The sequence below is a fragment of the Nomascus leucogenys genome, chromosome 13, assembly GCF_006542625.1.
Source record: "Nomascus leucogenys isolate Asia chromosome 13, Asia_NLE_v1, whole genome shotgun sequence".
Taxonomy (NCBI): domain Eukaryota; kingdom Metazoa; phylum Chordata; class Mammalia; order Primates; family Hylobatidae; genus Nomascus; species Nomascus leucogenys.
Window position 1 is genome coordinate 14,281,269 of NC_044393.1, and position 16,222 is coordinate 14,297,490.

General features: G+C 43.6%; 1 protein-coding gene and 1 non-coding gene across 5 annotated transcripts in view; both read right to left on the reverse strand.

Annotated features, from left to right (window-relative positions):
• The window catches only part of SLC9A8 (solute carrier family 9 member A8), a 77,309-nt gene extending 62,632 nt beyond the window's left edge, over positions 1-14,677 (reverse strand). For 3 of the 4 annotated variants that reach the window (XM_003252921.2, XM_004090081.2, XM_030825239.1), the window contains exons 1-3: positions 14,562-14,677; positions 12,317-12,498; positions 6,138-6,218 (exon numbers count right to left, since the gene is read on the reverse strand). In XM_003252921.2, coding sequence (XP_003252969.1) covers positions 6,138-6,218; positions 12,317-12,498; positions 14,562-14,587 — 289 coding nt within the window. In that variant the 5' untranslated portion in view covers positions 14,588-14,677. Of the gene's footprint in view, positions 1-6,137; positions 6,336-12,316; positions 12,499-14,561 lie in introns of those variants that run through there. The other variant, XM_030825240.1, reaches the window with a different exon arrangement.
• On the reverse strand, positions 924-985 carry LOC115838110. The gene has a single exon (XR_004033156.1). It is a non-coding gene; the product is annotated as a U7 small nuclear RNA (small nuclear RNA).
• Positions 14,678-16,222: the final 1,545 nt, after the last annotated feature.

The window sequence follows — 16,222 nt, forward strand, 5'->3', positions numbered from 1 at the left end:
TGTGTTAAAAAGAAATACATGCATACACACACACACACACATCCATACTGTGCCATGCACTGTGCTAATGTGTAAAATATATTAATACATCATTATTATTAATATTATTATTATTATTATTTATTTGAGACAGAGTCTCACTCTGTCACCCAGGCTGGAGTGCAGTGGCACAATCTTGGCTCACTGCAACCTCCGTCTACCGGAATCAAGTGATTCTCCTGCCTCAGCCTCCTGAGTAGCTGGGATTACAGGTACATGCCACCATGCTTGGGTAATTTTTTAATTTTTAATAGAGATGGGTTTTGCCATGTTGTCCAGGCTGGTCTCTAACTCCTGACGTCAAGGTGATCTGCCTGCCTCGGCCTCCCAAAGTGCTGGGATTACAGGCATGAGCCACTGTGCCAGGCACCCCCCCCCCCTTTTTTTTAAATTAAAAACAATTTTTTGGCCAGGCACGGTGGCTCATGCCTGTAATTCCAACACTTTGGGAGGCCAAGGCGGTGATCACCTGAGGTCGGGAGTTCAAGACCAGCCTGACCAACATGAAGAAACCCCGTCTCTACTAAAAAATATATATATAAAATTAGGCGGGCTGCATTGGCTCACGCGTGTAATCCCAGCATTCTGGGAGGCCGAGGCAGGCGGATTACCTGATGTCAGGAGTTCGAGACCAGCCTGGCTAACATGGTGAAACCCTGTTTCTACTAAAAATACAAAAAATTAGCTGGGCATGGTGGAAGGCACCTGTAATCCCAGCTACTCGGGAGGCTGAGGCAGGAGAATCACTTGAAACCGGGAGACGGAGGTTGCAGTGAGCTGAGATCGTGCCATTGCACTCCAGCCTGGGCGGCAAAAGTGAAACTCTGTCTCAAAAAAACAAACAAACAAACAAACAAAAAAACAATTTTTTTTGGTGGGGGTATGGGGGCTTTCCAACAAAAACTGGAAAGCCTGCTAGACAAATTCTAAAAGAGCTGTAACTGGCCAAAAGTGCGATCCTTAAAAAACAAAAAAATTAAAATCTTTTAGTAGAAAACAAGAAGGAATAGAATTAAATAGCACAAATATGGTTTAAAAAGTTATGACAGGGGAGCACCTTTGTATATTCTATTTACCCAATGATTCAATCAAATCTAGTTTGTAAGTTAGATCACAGTTTTTCTAATGATCAGCAATATTAAGGCTAAACTTTGGCAACTGAAAGTCAAACTTCCAGCCCTCCACTTATAACCCTAATCTGGCCTTTTCTCACTCTAAAATAAAGCATGATTTTTGGGGTTAGGGGGAAACTCCTGTCTTTGGTATTATTCAACAGAGGATGCTGGCCATACGCTTACAAGTATTTCATTTTCTTTTTCTTTTCCTTTTTTTTTTTTCGAGATGGAGTCTATCTGTTGCCCAGGCTGGAATGCAGTGGCGCGATCTCAGCTCACTGCAACCTCTGCCTCCCAGGTTCAAGCGATTCTCCTGCCCCTGAATAGCTGGGACTATAGGAGTGCACCACCATGCCTGACTAATTTTTGTTATTTTTAGTAGAGACAGGGTTTCGCCATGTTGGCCAGGTTGTTCTCGAACTCTTGACCTCAGGTGATCTGCCCGCCTCAGCCTCCCAAAGTGCTGGGATTACAGGCATGAGCCACTGCACCCAGCCTCATTTTCATTCCTTACAAATTTTAGCCTAAAATATATACATGAATCAGCATTACACAGCCAGCAAAAAATAAATATGGGCCGAGCACAGTGGCTCATGCCTATAATCCCAGCACCTTGGGAAGCTGAGGCAGGCAGATCACTTGAGGTCAGGAGTTCGAGACCAGCCTGGCCAACATGGTGAAACTCTGTCTCCACTAAAAATACAAAAATTAGCTGGGCATGGTGGCGTGTGCCTGTAATCCCAGCTACTCGGGAGGCTGAGGCAGGAGAATCGCTTGAACCCAGGAGGCAGAGGTTGCAGTGCGCCGAGATCATGCCATTGCACTCCAGCCTGGGTGACAGAACGAGACTGTCTGAAAAAAAAAAAGATAAATAAATAAATATGTGAACTCAACTAATACATGGAAAGAACAGAAAAAATGATATAAACTCAAATTAAACTATGTAAAGTCATCTAATACATACGGACATGTCTACACACGGACTGGAAAAGAATGAAACAAGATAAAAATAATTGTCAATAAACAGGATTTTTCTTTTTTCTATATATAGTAGTTGTTTAACTGTGCAAAAGAAATTAGTTTCTAAAAGGCCCAAACTACAGAATTCCATAAAGTATAGAAAGTATCCTGAAAGCTTTGAACAGGGGCCAAGGAACTCTTTAGAACTTCAGGTTGATACTATATTTTTATAAAGAATGAAAAGTGGCCAGATAGACACTCATTTAAAAATACAGTAAAGTAGAAGGGGGGAACATGTGCTTTTGGAGTGCAGATGGTCCTTTTCTATACTGACAATTTCTTAGGAACGCTGAACACCTAACTATAAAGCAAAAGACCAATAATGTCTCGAAATGACTGCAAGCTACAAAGCAACTTCTGGCAGGAGAGGAAAATTATCCCTGAAAGAATGAAAACCCTACTTTCTCTGGCAACTTCATCTAGATTCTTTCTTGGCACAAAAGTTGGAAATTCTTGAAATAGTAGATATCTCAATATTTTATTACACTTTGCTCCAGCTGGGGAAAAAAGTTTTCCTTCAATTTCTTTAGCTTTATGAAATACAGAATTACTTTGATAGCTATGTCGGCATTTGCAAATTCTAACCAAATGTCCTTTAATACAATTTTTAAAAAGTACTTTCTGGACCTCAGCACTCTCCCTGCAAGTGCTCTTGGGTTTCCAGTCACCTGAGTTAGCAAGTAAGCATTGAAAGCAAGACTGCCTTTCTATCACTTCTCCCAAGACCTGGCTATTCAGGCTACAATTATTTCTGCAACATCAGTGAAGAAATGAACCTTGTAGATGGAGAGCTCTGGCTGACTCCCAACACCATTCCACCCCACTCCCAATTGAGGTCACCAGGTGGTCAGAGTTCATCCTGCAACTTTTGGTGCCAGAAAGAAGAGGAGGTCCTCTCTCCCACTGCAGTTACTGTTTTAATGGCTTACCACACCAAGAGCCTGTCTGAGAGCAGATCAGAATACCACAGCGAGAGAGCTTGCCTGACAGCAAAGCCGGGGAAAAGGGATTCACTTCTGAGGCATGGAGAAGAACTGGGTCCAGGAGACCTGATTCAGCTAAGTCTCAAGCTAATACTACCTGTAGTTTTGCCAGTTACATGAGTCAAGAGGTAAGCGCCCTTACCCCCACCAATTTTTTTGTTTGTTTATCTGTTTTGAGATAGAGTCTTGCTCTGTCACCCAGGCTGGAGTGCCCTGGCGTGACCAGGGCTCACTGCAACTTCCACCTCCCGGACTCAAGTGGTTCTATTGCTTCAGCCTCCAGAGTAGCTGGGATTACAAGCACCTGCCACCATGCCCAGCTAATTTTTCTATTTTTAGTAGAGACAAGGGTTTCACCATGTTGGCCAGGCTGGTCTCGAACTCCTGGCCTCAGGCGATCCATCCACCTCAGCCTCCCAAAGTGCTGGGATTACAGGCGTAAGCCACCACGCCTGGCCAATTTCTTTTCTTTTGAATTGGGTTTTGTCCCTTGAATGGAAAGAGTTCTATGTTAGTTAAGATGCTTTTAGTTGCAAGTAAAAGAACCTAGACTAAAAATGGCTTAAACAATAGATGTTGGTTTTGGTTTTTTTCTTTATTCCAAGTCAACAACAGCTGATAGATGTTTATTATCTCATATAAAAGGTAGCACTAAGATAGGAAGTTTCAGGGCTATCAACTCAACAAAGCAACCATACTATCAATAATCTGGGATTCCTATCTGTCCCCTTGGCAATCCTTAGCATTCTGGCTTTTGTCTTTGAGCCACAGTAGTTGCAAGATGGCTACCAGTCCACTAGGCATCACACCCTCATTCAGCAGCATCAAAGAAATGAAGGGGAAATTTCTCATTACTATCTGAGAGGAAAACATTTTCCAGGACCCACTACCTCATCACACTTCCCCTTGGTGTCACTGGCCAGAACTGGGTTTCACACTGCCTTGCCGCCTCCGCCCCTCTCAACTAATCATTGGCAAAGAAGAATGAGATTAACATGATGGCAAAGACCAATCTTGACTTGGAGGGGCCCATCTTCCTTGAGCACACTGTGGCAAGATACCTGATCAAAACTGGGGTTCTATTTTCAAGGAAGAAGGGGGAAATGGCTCTTTGGTAAGCCACCAACAATGTCTGCTCTAAGTCCTAATAGAAGCACTGGTGTTCAGCAAGCTGCAGTTATCCAAACATACAAGAAACATGAGGAGCTTGAAATTCCAAACCAAATTATAAGAATTATCATTTTAGGCCGAGCGCGGTGGCTCATGCCTGTAATCCCAGCACTTTGGGAGGCCGAGGCGGGCAGATCACGAGGTCAGGAGATCGAGACCATCCTGGCTAACACAGTGAAACCCCATCTCTACTAAAAATACAAAAAATTAGCCAGGCGAGGTGGCGGGTGCCTGTAGTCCCAGCTACTTGGGAGGCTGAGGCAGGAGAATGGTGTGAACCCTGGGGGGCGGAGCCTGCAGTGAGCTGAGATCGCGCCACTGCACTCCAGCCTGGGCGACAGCGAGACTCTGTCTCAAAAAAAAAAAGAATTATCATTTTAATTTTCATGTGTATAATATCTAAATACACACCAACTATAATTTTGATAGCAAATTTATTTAAGAAGCTATAAAACTGACCACACAACTGTAAATTCCTTGGAGCAGTTCTTAAAGCCTTTACCGAATGTCCCAGAATTATGGGTATTAGTCACATAGGTTCATTTCAATATGCCTAATAGCAGAAAGGAATGTTAATGAGCAAGGCTCCTATTCTTAGAGCTCTACGACTACCTTACTAGCTAAGGTTGCTAGAATCTACCAAGATATATTGCTAAAAAACATGCTAAAAACAGAACAAGAACTTTTTGAGTAAAACTGGTTTCGAAACCTGTACTGAAGGTCAACACTATCCAGTGGTGCCCATTCCTTAAAATATTGTATCACCTGGAGGTCGTAAGGCATAAATGAGATAGATGACAATGTGAAGCCTCTCAAGCCAGGATCTGGCACTTAGTACTGAAGTCCAGGGAAAATACAGGAGAGTCTGAACCAAGGTGGTAGGACTGCTGGGGTGATGGGAGGAGGGGGAGGCTAGTGAACAGAGTCTGAACAGTCATTTCCAAAGCTAACCTAAACAATAACTATCTTGTGAAAGAATTACTACTCCACTAAAGATCTACCAGGCAATGAAAGTTAATTTCTAAACATCAGCAGCGATCAGGAAAAATTAAACACCATCAGTAGGCAAGTGGAAACTAGTAAAAGTGACTGCAATATAATAAACTGATAAAAAGCTTTGGCTGACCTTAGTAAGACTTTATTTACTGTGCCTTACATGTCTCCACCCACATTTTAGCCTTGAACTTACACTTACTGAAATTCCCCACTTCTTCCTTCACTAACCACTTCAATGAACTTGTGTGTGCATTCACACCTGTTATTACACAGGTTCATTCACTGCAACTAGATCTCAACAGTTAACTGGCACAGGAAACAAAACAGAAATGTAAGTGGGGTAGAGCGGAATGCTCTCTGAAGACTTTAGACCTGACTCTGGCATTAAGCGAGCCATTTCTTCCTCCTAAACTGTAAAGTCAGAGTCCTTTCTGTCTATAAAATTGAGTGACTCTATGAAGTGTCATTACTTACCTTAGTTGAGTTGGATGTTAGCCTAGGCTAGCAGTAGAGGTCAATGTTCTCCAAGGGTAGTTCTATCAGAAGTAAAAGGCTAAGAAAGGGCCTTTGAGCTGTACAGAGCTGTATGGCCTTTGGGCTTCTACATGACCTTCAGGAGGTCACTACCCTTCTTGAGCCCCAGCGTCCTCACCTGTAAAATGGGATCATAACACCCTTAGGGCAGGTTGCAGTGAGGATTAAATGAGATCAGGGATGTGATGCATCTCTTGTGGTTCTTGGCACTAAAGAGGCACTCAAAAAAATGGTAGTTATTGTTACTGCTTTTATTATGGAATCACCAATACACACTTACCTAAAGAAACAACAGCAACACTCTCTGGCAAGAAATGTAATCTGTATCGGATCAGTAAATGCACCAATATGATGCAGATAGCTGTGGAAAAAAAAATAATACATTGTTTTAAAAAAAACACCCAATTCTGAATGATAAACACCAAGTTCAAGTCAGTGGTTATTTCTGGGGGGTCCTCACAGAAATGGACAATTGGAATAACACAGTGAACTTCAGCTGTGTTTTTCATGTCTCATTTCTTAAACTGGAGGTACATTTACCATGTTTATTATATTTTCTCTATACTTCCTTGTCTGCCTGAACTAGTTTGTTTCCCAGTAGTTATTGGAAGAGGAACAGAAATCTAATTTTTTTGAGACAGAGTCTCACTGTGTCACCCAGGCTAGAGTGCAGTGGTATGATCTAGGGTCACTACAGTCTCAACTTCCCAGGCTCAGGTGATTCTCCCATCTCAGCCTCCCAAGTAGCTGGGACTAGAGGTGCATGACACCACACCCAGCTAATTTTTTTGTATTTTTAGTAGAGACGGGGTTTCACCACGATGCACAGGCTGGTCAACTCTTGGGCTTAAGCAATCCACTCACCTTGGCCTCCCAAAGTGCTGGGATTACAGGCGTGAGCCACAGTGCCCAGCCAGAAATCTATTTTTTAATATAAGCTGTTAAACCTTATACAATTATTTAAAATTATTCAAATTTTTCTGATTCTGAGAAATGGTCTTCAACTTTTTGGAAGTGATTATCAACTGGAACACTATATGGTGAAGAGGAAGTCAAGGAAATCAATCACTTTTACATAAATGTAACTGCAACAGATTGCATTGACACCAATTATTTTGCCATCATGTGACTGGCTCTTAACATAGAGGGAAGTGAGGGTTTTACCAACAGGAAAAAGTAAATACTTTGGTTTGGTGACAAGAACATCAGAGATCTGAATATGGAACACTCCTGCTCCCCAGCTGGGTACAGCTGTGTCCTGCCATTCCCATCAGCTGAGGGCTTCCCATGAGCCATGAACTAGGCTGAACACCCCAAATATTCTCTCATTTAATCCTCCAACTTCCCTCGGAATTAGCTGTCATTACCACTATCTTCTCTGATTACAGATCAGAAAACTGAGGCTTCAAGACATCACAGCCCCTGTCACACCACTGGTAGGTGCTGCAGTATTGAGTCAGATTCCAAATCTGTGCTCTTAACCACAGTGTACCCCACCACCTCCCTCCTGGCTGGATGCCTTCATTCCTCAACTTCCAAAACAGAATAATGTCTAACTTTCCTCACAGAGGTGTTGTCATGAAAGAAAATAAGAAGGTGTAAAATAAAACGATTTGAAAGGGATATTTCTGCTCCCCCCCACCCCTGGCAAAAAATTAGGGTACTTCACAAAAATTATTCCTCAATGTAATTTCCTAATCCAAATGTTAGCGTGCATGTCTCTTTCTTTTATTGGGCACCTAGATGGCATACCAGCTCATCAACCACAGTATTAATAGGACTAAAATTAATTTTGTTATTTTTTTCAAGGAAATGTTTAAACAATCCACATGCCTGTTAACTGGTCACCCTCAGAGGCTGCATTGACAAATTCGGTTTCTTTAATCCCACCAAAAAACACTAGGTGGCCAGAGTGCTGTAAATGTAGACATTTTGTCCTCTTTTCATTCTGTGCTTTAAACTATCAATCTGTGGTGTTATTTTTATATAAATATTTATCCTAGTTAGAAATCCTACATTAAATACGAAGGGCAAGAAAAAAGTTCCAGTGCATAAACATAACATGTGACTAATGAACATGCCCAATGTCTAGACAAAACAAAAAACAGCAAATAAGCACATAAGTGGACAGAAAATAGACCAAGAGAGTTGAACCAGTTTCTGCTCCTCCTTCGTACAAGCTAGATTTTTAAAAATTTAAGTTATTCTCATAAATAGATCAAACAACTCTTTGCAGCTTTAAGAGCAAAAGGGGAAACTGTCTATTAACAGAAAGAGTTAATATAAGGCTCATCAATGCCAAGTAATAGCCTTCAGCCATTAAAAAGAATAAAGTCAGAAAAGACAATCCATAGAAGGGGAGAAAATATTTGCAAATCATATATCTGATAAAGGAGTACTATCCACAATATATAAAGAACTCTTAAACTCAACAGCCAAGAGACAAACACCACAGCTTTTAAACGGGCATAGGACATGAATAGACAAAAGAGGCTCAACATCAATAGTCACAAGCGAAACTAAAATCAAAATACAATGATTCACTGGAAGGACATGTAAGATTTAAAAAAAAAATACACTGAGGGCCCGGCATGGTGGCTCACACCTGTAATCCCAGCACTTTGGGAGGCTGAGGCAAGCAGATCAAGTGAGGTTGGAGTTCAAGACCAGCCTGGCCAACATGGTGAAATGCCGTCTCTACTAAAAATACAAAAATTAGCAGGGTGTGGTGGTGCGCACCTGAATCCCAGCTATATGGGAGGCTGAGACAGGAGAATCACTTGAATCCAGGAGGTAGAGGTTGCAGTGAGCCAAGATCATGCCACTGCACTCTACCCTGGGAGACAGGGCAAGATTCCATCTCAAAAAAAAAAAAAAACAAAAAAAAAATACAATTTCATATCCACTAGGATAGCTATAATTTTTTTTTTTTTCCCCGAGACAGTCTCGCTCTGTCACCCAGGCTGGAGTGCAGTCGTGCGATCTCAACTCACTGAAACCTCCACCTCCCAGGTTCAAATGATTCTAGTGCCTCAGCCTCTCGAATAGCTGGGATTATAGGTGTATGCCACCACACCCAGGCCCAGCTAATTTTTTTGTATTTTTAGTAGAGACAGGGTTTTGCCATATTGCCAGGCTGGTCTCGAACTCCTGGCCTCAAGTGATCTGCCTGCCTCAGCCTCCCAAAGTGCTGAGATTGCAGGTATGAGCCACCACGCCCAGTCTATCATTTTTTTAAAACCAGAAAACAAGTGATGGCAAGAACATGGAGAAACTGGAACCTCTGTAAAATGGTGCAGCCCCTTGGAAAACATTAGTCAGTTTCTGAGAAAGTTAAACATAGAGTAACCATTTGACTCGGCAATTCCACTTCCTGGTATATATCCAAAAGAAATAAAAACATTTATCCACATAAAGGCCTGTACACAAATGTTCACAGCAGCAGTATTCACAATAGCCAAAAGGTAGAAACAATCCAAATGTTCACTGATGAATGAATAAACATCATGTGGCATATCCATACAGTGGAATATTACTCAGCCATAAAAAGGAATGCAATTCTAACATATACTATAACACGAATCTTGAGAACATTATGCTAATAGAAACCAGACACAAAAGGCCACATATTATATGGTTTCATTTATATGAAATATTCTAAATAGGCAAATTCCTAGAGACAGAAAGCAGAATAGTGGTTGCCAAGGACTAGAAGAGGGAGGGATGGGGAATGACTGCTTTTAATGGTTTTCTTTTGGGGTGATGAAAATGTTCTGAAACTAGATAGTAGTGATGGCTGCACAACATTGTGAATGTACTAGATGCTGCTGAACTACATTTTAAAGCGCTTAAAACTGTAAATGTATGTTTTTACTACAAAAAAAAAAAAAAGAATGAGATAGACAGAAAAAACACCAACACAATGATCTCCAAGACATTCTGTGAGATGAAAAGGCAAGTTACGGGACCCCACTTATCTCAAAACAAATTCGCAACTCCAAACATGTATTTTTTGTGTTTGTGCACGTACTTACGAATATACATCTGTATACGCAAAAACAAGCACGTTTTCAAGTATACTCGGAAAAAAACTGAGCAAGAAAGGGCAAACACTTCTGTGTGGTATGGAGGGTGTGCTTCCAATTTTTTAGGCCTGGAGTAATGACTATGGAAAATATATAAAACACATATCGATTATAATAACTCCATTAAGTTTCAAGGCCCATAAAATGTATGTGTCAAATGTTAATTGTTAATCTAGTGCAAGTAAATAACAATGATTCCCCATTTTTTCTTGTGGAGTCAGAGATCAACAAGGGTTAAATAAAAGTCAACTGATTTCAAGCTTCTAGAAGTCAAAAGTAACTATAGAGTTTTATCATCCCTTCTCAACAAAGAGGAACACACTGTAATCCTGTCATGTGCTTACAGGACACAAAAGTTACCATTTCATTTGAATTAACTAAAAGAGTAACCAAAAGTGGCAAATGAATTCCAGGTCAGGAGTTCTGAGGTCTAGAATAAACTATGGGCTAATTTCCCTTAATTCACTTGAGTTCATTTATTCATGAATTAGCAAGTTACCTAATAACAGTAATTTTTAAAACATTATCAGATTTACATTGTTTTAACTGGGTGTGGTGGCTCACGCCTATAATCCCAGCACTTTGGGAGGCTGAGGCAGGAGGATCACAAGGTCAGGAGATCGAGACCATCCTGGCCAACACAGTGAAAAGCCATCTCTACTAAAAATACAAAAAATTAGCTGAACGTGGTGGCAGGCACCTGTAGTCCCAGCTACTCGGGAGGCTGAGGCAGGAGAATGGCGTGAACCTGGGAGGCAGAGCTTGCAGTGAGCCGAGATAACACCACTGCACTCTAGCCTGGGCAACAGAGCAAGCCTCTGTCTAAAAAAAAAAAAAAAAAAAAAAGAATTTGAACTTGGGTCAAACTCAAAGCTATTTATTCCTTAGCTAATCAAAAGTGGTTGTGTAGTTTCAACTGGATTCCTTTTTTTTTTTTTTAGAAATGGAGTTATAGGCACACTGGGAGGCATTTAACTTTTTGTCTTTTATCTAAACCTCTCGACTGCCATCTGGTAACCTAGTTATCAGTCTCTAGTCTCCTATCAGCCTGGTATGACAATCACTTGACTTCTCTATGCTGAAATTTCCTCACACACTAAAAGAGAAGGTTGAACAAAATTAGTTTTTTTTTTTTTTTAAGGCAGTGTCTCTCTGTCACCCAGGCTAGAGTATAGTGGCACGATCTTGGCTCACTGCAGCCTCCGCTTTCCAGGTTCAAGCAATTCTCCTGCCTCAGCCTCCTGAGTAGCTGGGATTACAGGCATATATCACCACACCCGGCTAATTTTTGTAATTTCAGTAGAGACAGGGTTTCACCATGTTGGCCAGGCTGGTCTGGAACTCCTGACCTCAAATAATCCATCTGCCTCGGCCTCCCAAAGTGTTGGTATTACCAGCATGAGCCACCACACCCGGCCCAAAATGAGGTTTTCAGAGAGTGAATGCATTTAAACAAAAATAGTACATAACTAAATTAACAATACAGGTGGTGCACAGATACGGCAAAAGTCATGACCATGGTTAATCAGAATGACAGAGGTTAAGGAAAACAGGGTGCTGGGGCAAGGGTTTCTGCTCTTTCAATCAGCAGCAAAACCATTAAATAAAATTCACATGGAAGTCTAATAAATATGAACACAAAATACTGCTCTGATTGAAGCTAGGAGCAGGGGGTCAGATATTCTCCCATCTGACTCCTCCCACCTCCTGCCACCCCATCCCCTGCTCCTTCATCCCCTGCACAGGCGCATACTCCTTTGAGTAGAACTTGAAATCCATTAAACTAGATGTTCAAGACTCTTTTTTTTTTTTTTTTTTGAGACAGTCTCGCTCTGTCATCCAGGCTGGAGTGCAGTGGTGTGATCTCGGCTCACTGCAACCTCTGCCTCCCAGGTTCAAGTGATTCTCGTGCCTCAGCCTCCTGAGTAGCTGTGATTACAGGCATACGTCACTATGCCTAGCTAATTTTTGTATTTTTAGTAAAGACAGGGTTTCACCATGTTGGCCAGGCTGGTCTTGAACTCCTAACCTCAAGTGATCCACCCAAGTCTCCCAAAGTGCTGAGATGTCAGGCGTGAGCCACCGCGCCAGGCCTCAAGATTCTTTCTAGGCCAAAATAATTTTAATCCTTCTTTCAAAGGCTAAGATATTACATTAAGAGCTCTTCAGAACTTGCTAAGCACCATGATTTTATAAAGAAGAGAGTTCCCTGTTATGATGTTATAAACTGATCATGTTCCCTCAGTGTTTGATATGAAAACCAAATGGGAGGAAGACTTGACACAGTCAAGAGGAGTGACAGGGTTAAACACACAGACCGAGCACACAGACACTGGGGATGGCAGATGATGGGAATGACTGTGTCCATATTCACCTAGGACAAGGAGGCTGAAGAAAATGGTCATGCCGCTGGACTGCTCCTCTTGCTGGGCCTGCTCCCCTGTCTGCACAGGGAGGATGGGCTTGCCAGGGGTCGGGAGCACCAGTTTCGTCGTGACAACCAGGGTGGTGTGGAGGGTAACATTGAAACCCTCGTGAGTTGTATTGGGGAACCTCCTGGAGGACACAAAAAGCATAATTAGATAATGGAAAAGGGTCCCAAAACATCAATTCACACACCTCACACCAGAAAGAGAAGCTGTCCAAGAACTTTATGGGATTCAGAAGTCTTGTAACTAACAGGCAGGCCTTCGAGAGAAACTTATTAAGAAAATCCCTGCCTGCACAGAACAAGGGTACCAGTGGCCTCCAGTGCTTCTGAATACAGCCACTTAGAGGACAGGAACGATAGGGAATCAGAGCCAGTATAGAAATGAAATGCTGCCTGCTCTTTGGCAAATACTGGGGGATTTAAAGGGAGGCAAACTGGAGTCTCATCACTTTCCAAGGTCCAACACTGTTTACTTAGCACCTTTGTTTCTCCAATTTACATTATTTTCCTTGCATTATTTCTGCAAGTTGAAGAAGCCACCTGAATTTGCCCAGTTGCTGATCTGGGCATGCCCTAACGTACTTGACAAAATCCTTCTCAGATTTCAAACGGCTCAAATATCACCTCCTATTACCCCACCTTACCTCACCCGACTTTACCTACTCCACTGCATATGTTCCCACAGCTCTTTCACACTGTGCTGGGATTGTGAACTAGTACAATATTGCTATAATAACTGTAATTGTGACTATAAAAGTTAATATTTTCTGAGCACTGCTTTATTCCAGGAACTAGGTAACACACTACCTCTCATTTAATAGGTATAACATGTCTGACTGGGTATGATTACTTTCCGTTTTTTACTCATGCATAGCTAAGGCTCAGGGAGGTTGCAAAACTTCACCAATATCTGTTAGTGGCAGAATCAAGCTGAAAACCCAAACTTGAAATCGCTGGGCTATACTGCCTCTTTTATTTTGTGCTGCTGAGGCCCTGTTTAGTGTTTGGGATGGAGCAGCTGCTCAATAAATAACTGATTACATGAAATGACCCCCATATGGCCAAGAAATATATTTAAAAAGTTATCAGCTGAAGGACTCCAGTATCAATGAAGGGGTTCCTTATTCATCTTCACATACTCATTCCACAAACAGTGAAAGGGCATCCACAATCTGCAACAGACTCTGCCCTGCAGGTATGGAGATGACTTCTGGACTTGCCCAAAAGTACCTGGAGGACACAGCCCGTCCTTCCCTATCTTCCCTTGTCCAGCTAACCCCCTTCCTCTCTACACACCAGCCATGCTGCCTGTCACTCAAAAGCACTAAACTCTTTGAGCCAGGCCTTTTGAACCTGACATTATTTCTCCTATCCCTCCTTCTGGTCATTCAAGTTTCTGCTGAATGTCAGTTTTTCCTGAGTGGACTCCCCAACCCTAACTCTATTCTGCTTCCTTCAGGACACTTAACCCACTCATGCCAGAGATTGCAATTTTTAGAATTGCAGACATGTGAGAAAAATCAGACCTTGGCGATGACCTTGAGCAGTAGGATATAAATAACTCCCACATGCTTAGCGTTCCAATAATGGAACACCAGGCACAAACAGGGTTAATTAATCACGATCTGAAACCATCTTGACTAATTATGGTCTTCTTTTCCCACTAGAATGGAAGCTCCCAGAGAGCGGCTCCTGGTCGGCCTCCTTTCTTACCACCTGCCCAGGACCTGGAATTGAGTAGATGGCTAACAGTTAATGACTGAATGAAACTTAGTGAAGGAGAAAGACATGAAAACTGATCGTTACAGAGGAGGCGACCGGCTAAGTAGGAGCTGGGTGTGGAGAACCCGGACGACTTCCTGGAGGAGGCGGAAGAGGGCTCAGTAACCATGAGATTACCGAAAACTGGGAAAGTAAATATGGGTTGTATTTTCCGCAAGACGGCTCTCGGGGCCGGCGCTGGGCAGCTGATTCCCAGCTCGAGGGACCGACCTCCAGGGGAACGCAAAGCCCACCTGGGCCCAGGCCCGCCCATCCCGCCCTCCTCGTAGGCACCGGCTTGGTCAGTCCTGGCCAACCAGCAAAAGAAGCTCCGCCTTCCGGGGCCGGAGGGTGGCCTGCGGCGCTCGCTGTCACCCGCCGGGGCCCAGCCCCGCCGCCTCCGCCGCCCGGGAAAAAGCCCACTCACTCCTCTTCCGCCATCTTCTCCCCCATCCCGCGGAGCTTCCAGGACCACCGAGTTCGGAGCCGCGGGGCTAGCAGGACCCGCTTTTTGCTTCCGGCTTCCGCTGGAGGCGCGGGCGGGCGAGCGGGAGGCGGGGCCTCGGCCGCTCGTGGGCGGCTCTCTGTCCCTCCGTCTCAGTGGCCCGAGGGTGGGAGAAAGCGCGAGGGAGGATTGCCTCTTAGTCTCTCCTGGGGCTTTCGGGACGCTTGTCCGGCCTGGGCCACATGACCACCTGGGGCCGAGAGATTCCGGCTTTTCCCCATCACAGGGCGGGGACGTTTTGGGGAAACTCCTGTGAGGTCACTGTGACTCACCCTGAGGGCAAGCAAGCACCCTCCACCCAGTGGCCTCGACTTCGCTGTGCTAAAAGAGTTTGAAAAAGGATGCCCAGCCTGTAGCCTAAGCCGAGAGACCCCAGGGGGACACTTCCCCAACCCGAGCCTTAGTTTCCTTCGGCTGTGGAGAGGAATAACCGCCTGGACTTGGCAGGACTGTGCAGCATTCCATCTGTAAACATATATTCAGTTCAGACTATATGCCTAGCGTTAAAATGGATGCTGATCATCTAGGGGTGGACCATTCATTAAGCAGTTCATTGATTTAGCACATGCTTAGTAGATGCTTCTATGTGCCTAGCAGTGGCCGGTGGGGTGGGGATGCAGGGAGGAACAAGGTGAGGTGGGAGGTGGGAGTCCCCCCATCGGGGGGACTGGGGCTAAGGACTTTGAACTTTCTTGGCCGCTTCTGTTGCTACCTCCCTCCCTGACCCAAGGCACTCTATCTCATCTGGATAATTGCAACGGCTCCATTCAGGGTCTCTGACTCACCCCTGTTCCTTATGGACTTCCACACAGCAGCTGGAGTGATCCCTTCACTCATCACTCCTCTGCTTAGACCTTCCAATGGCTTCCAATCTCCAGAGGAAAAAAACCTTGGGAATGTACAGGACTCAACCCTGCCTCCTTTTCCCCTCTGAAGTGTGTGGGAGGGGGACATGGGGCTCTCTATCTCCCCTCCCACACACTTTGACTTTCCACTATTGTCACAGACTCACCAGGAATACTTCCACCGTTGCACTTGCTGAGCCTTTATCTAGAATGCTCTTCTTCTGGGTAGCTCTTTGGCTCCCACCTCTTCTACGTTTGGCCTTTTATTTAACCTTTATCTTGTGTGTTAGACCTCCTTGACCACCCTACTTAAAATCCAAGGCCCCCCACCTTCCCTAAACTATTTTTCCACATGACACCTAACCTACCATATGTTTTACTCATACATTTGTTTATTAACCATCTCCCTCCATGAGAACGGAAGCTTCATGAATGCAGAAATTTTTGTCTGTTTTGTTTTCCATTTTATCTGCAATGCCTATAACAGTACCTGGCACATAGTAGACACTCAATAATAAATAATCATTGAGTAAATAAATCAGTTAATTCTAGCACACGTAGAAGGGTTTTGAACTGAGAAGTAACATGAGCTTTGCTGCCTGTTGGGAGTTGACTGGCGGTTGGCAAGAGAGAGAGGATGGAAGCCCCAAGGCCGGCAAGGAGGCTTTTGCAATAATCTAGGTGACAGCTGATGGCAGTCTGGATGAAAGTAATACCGTGGAGGTGGCAGGAATGGTT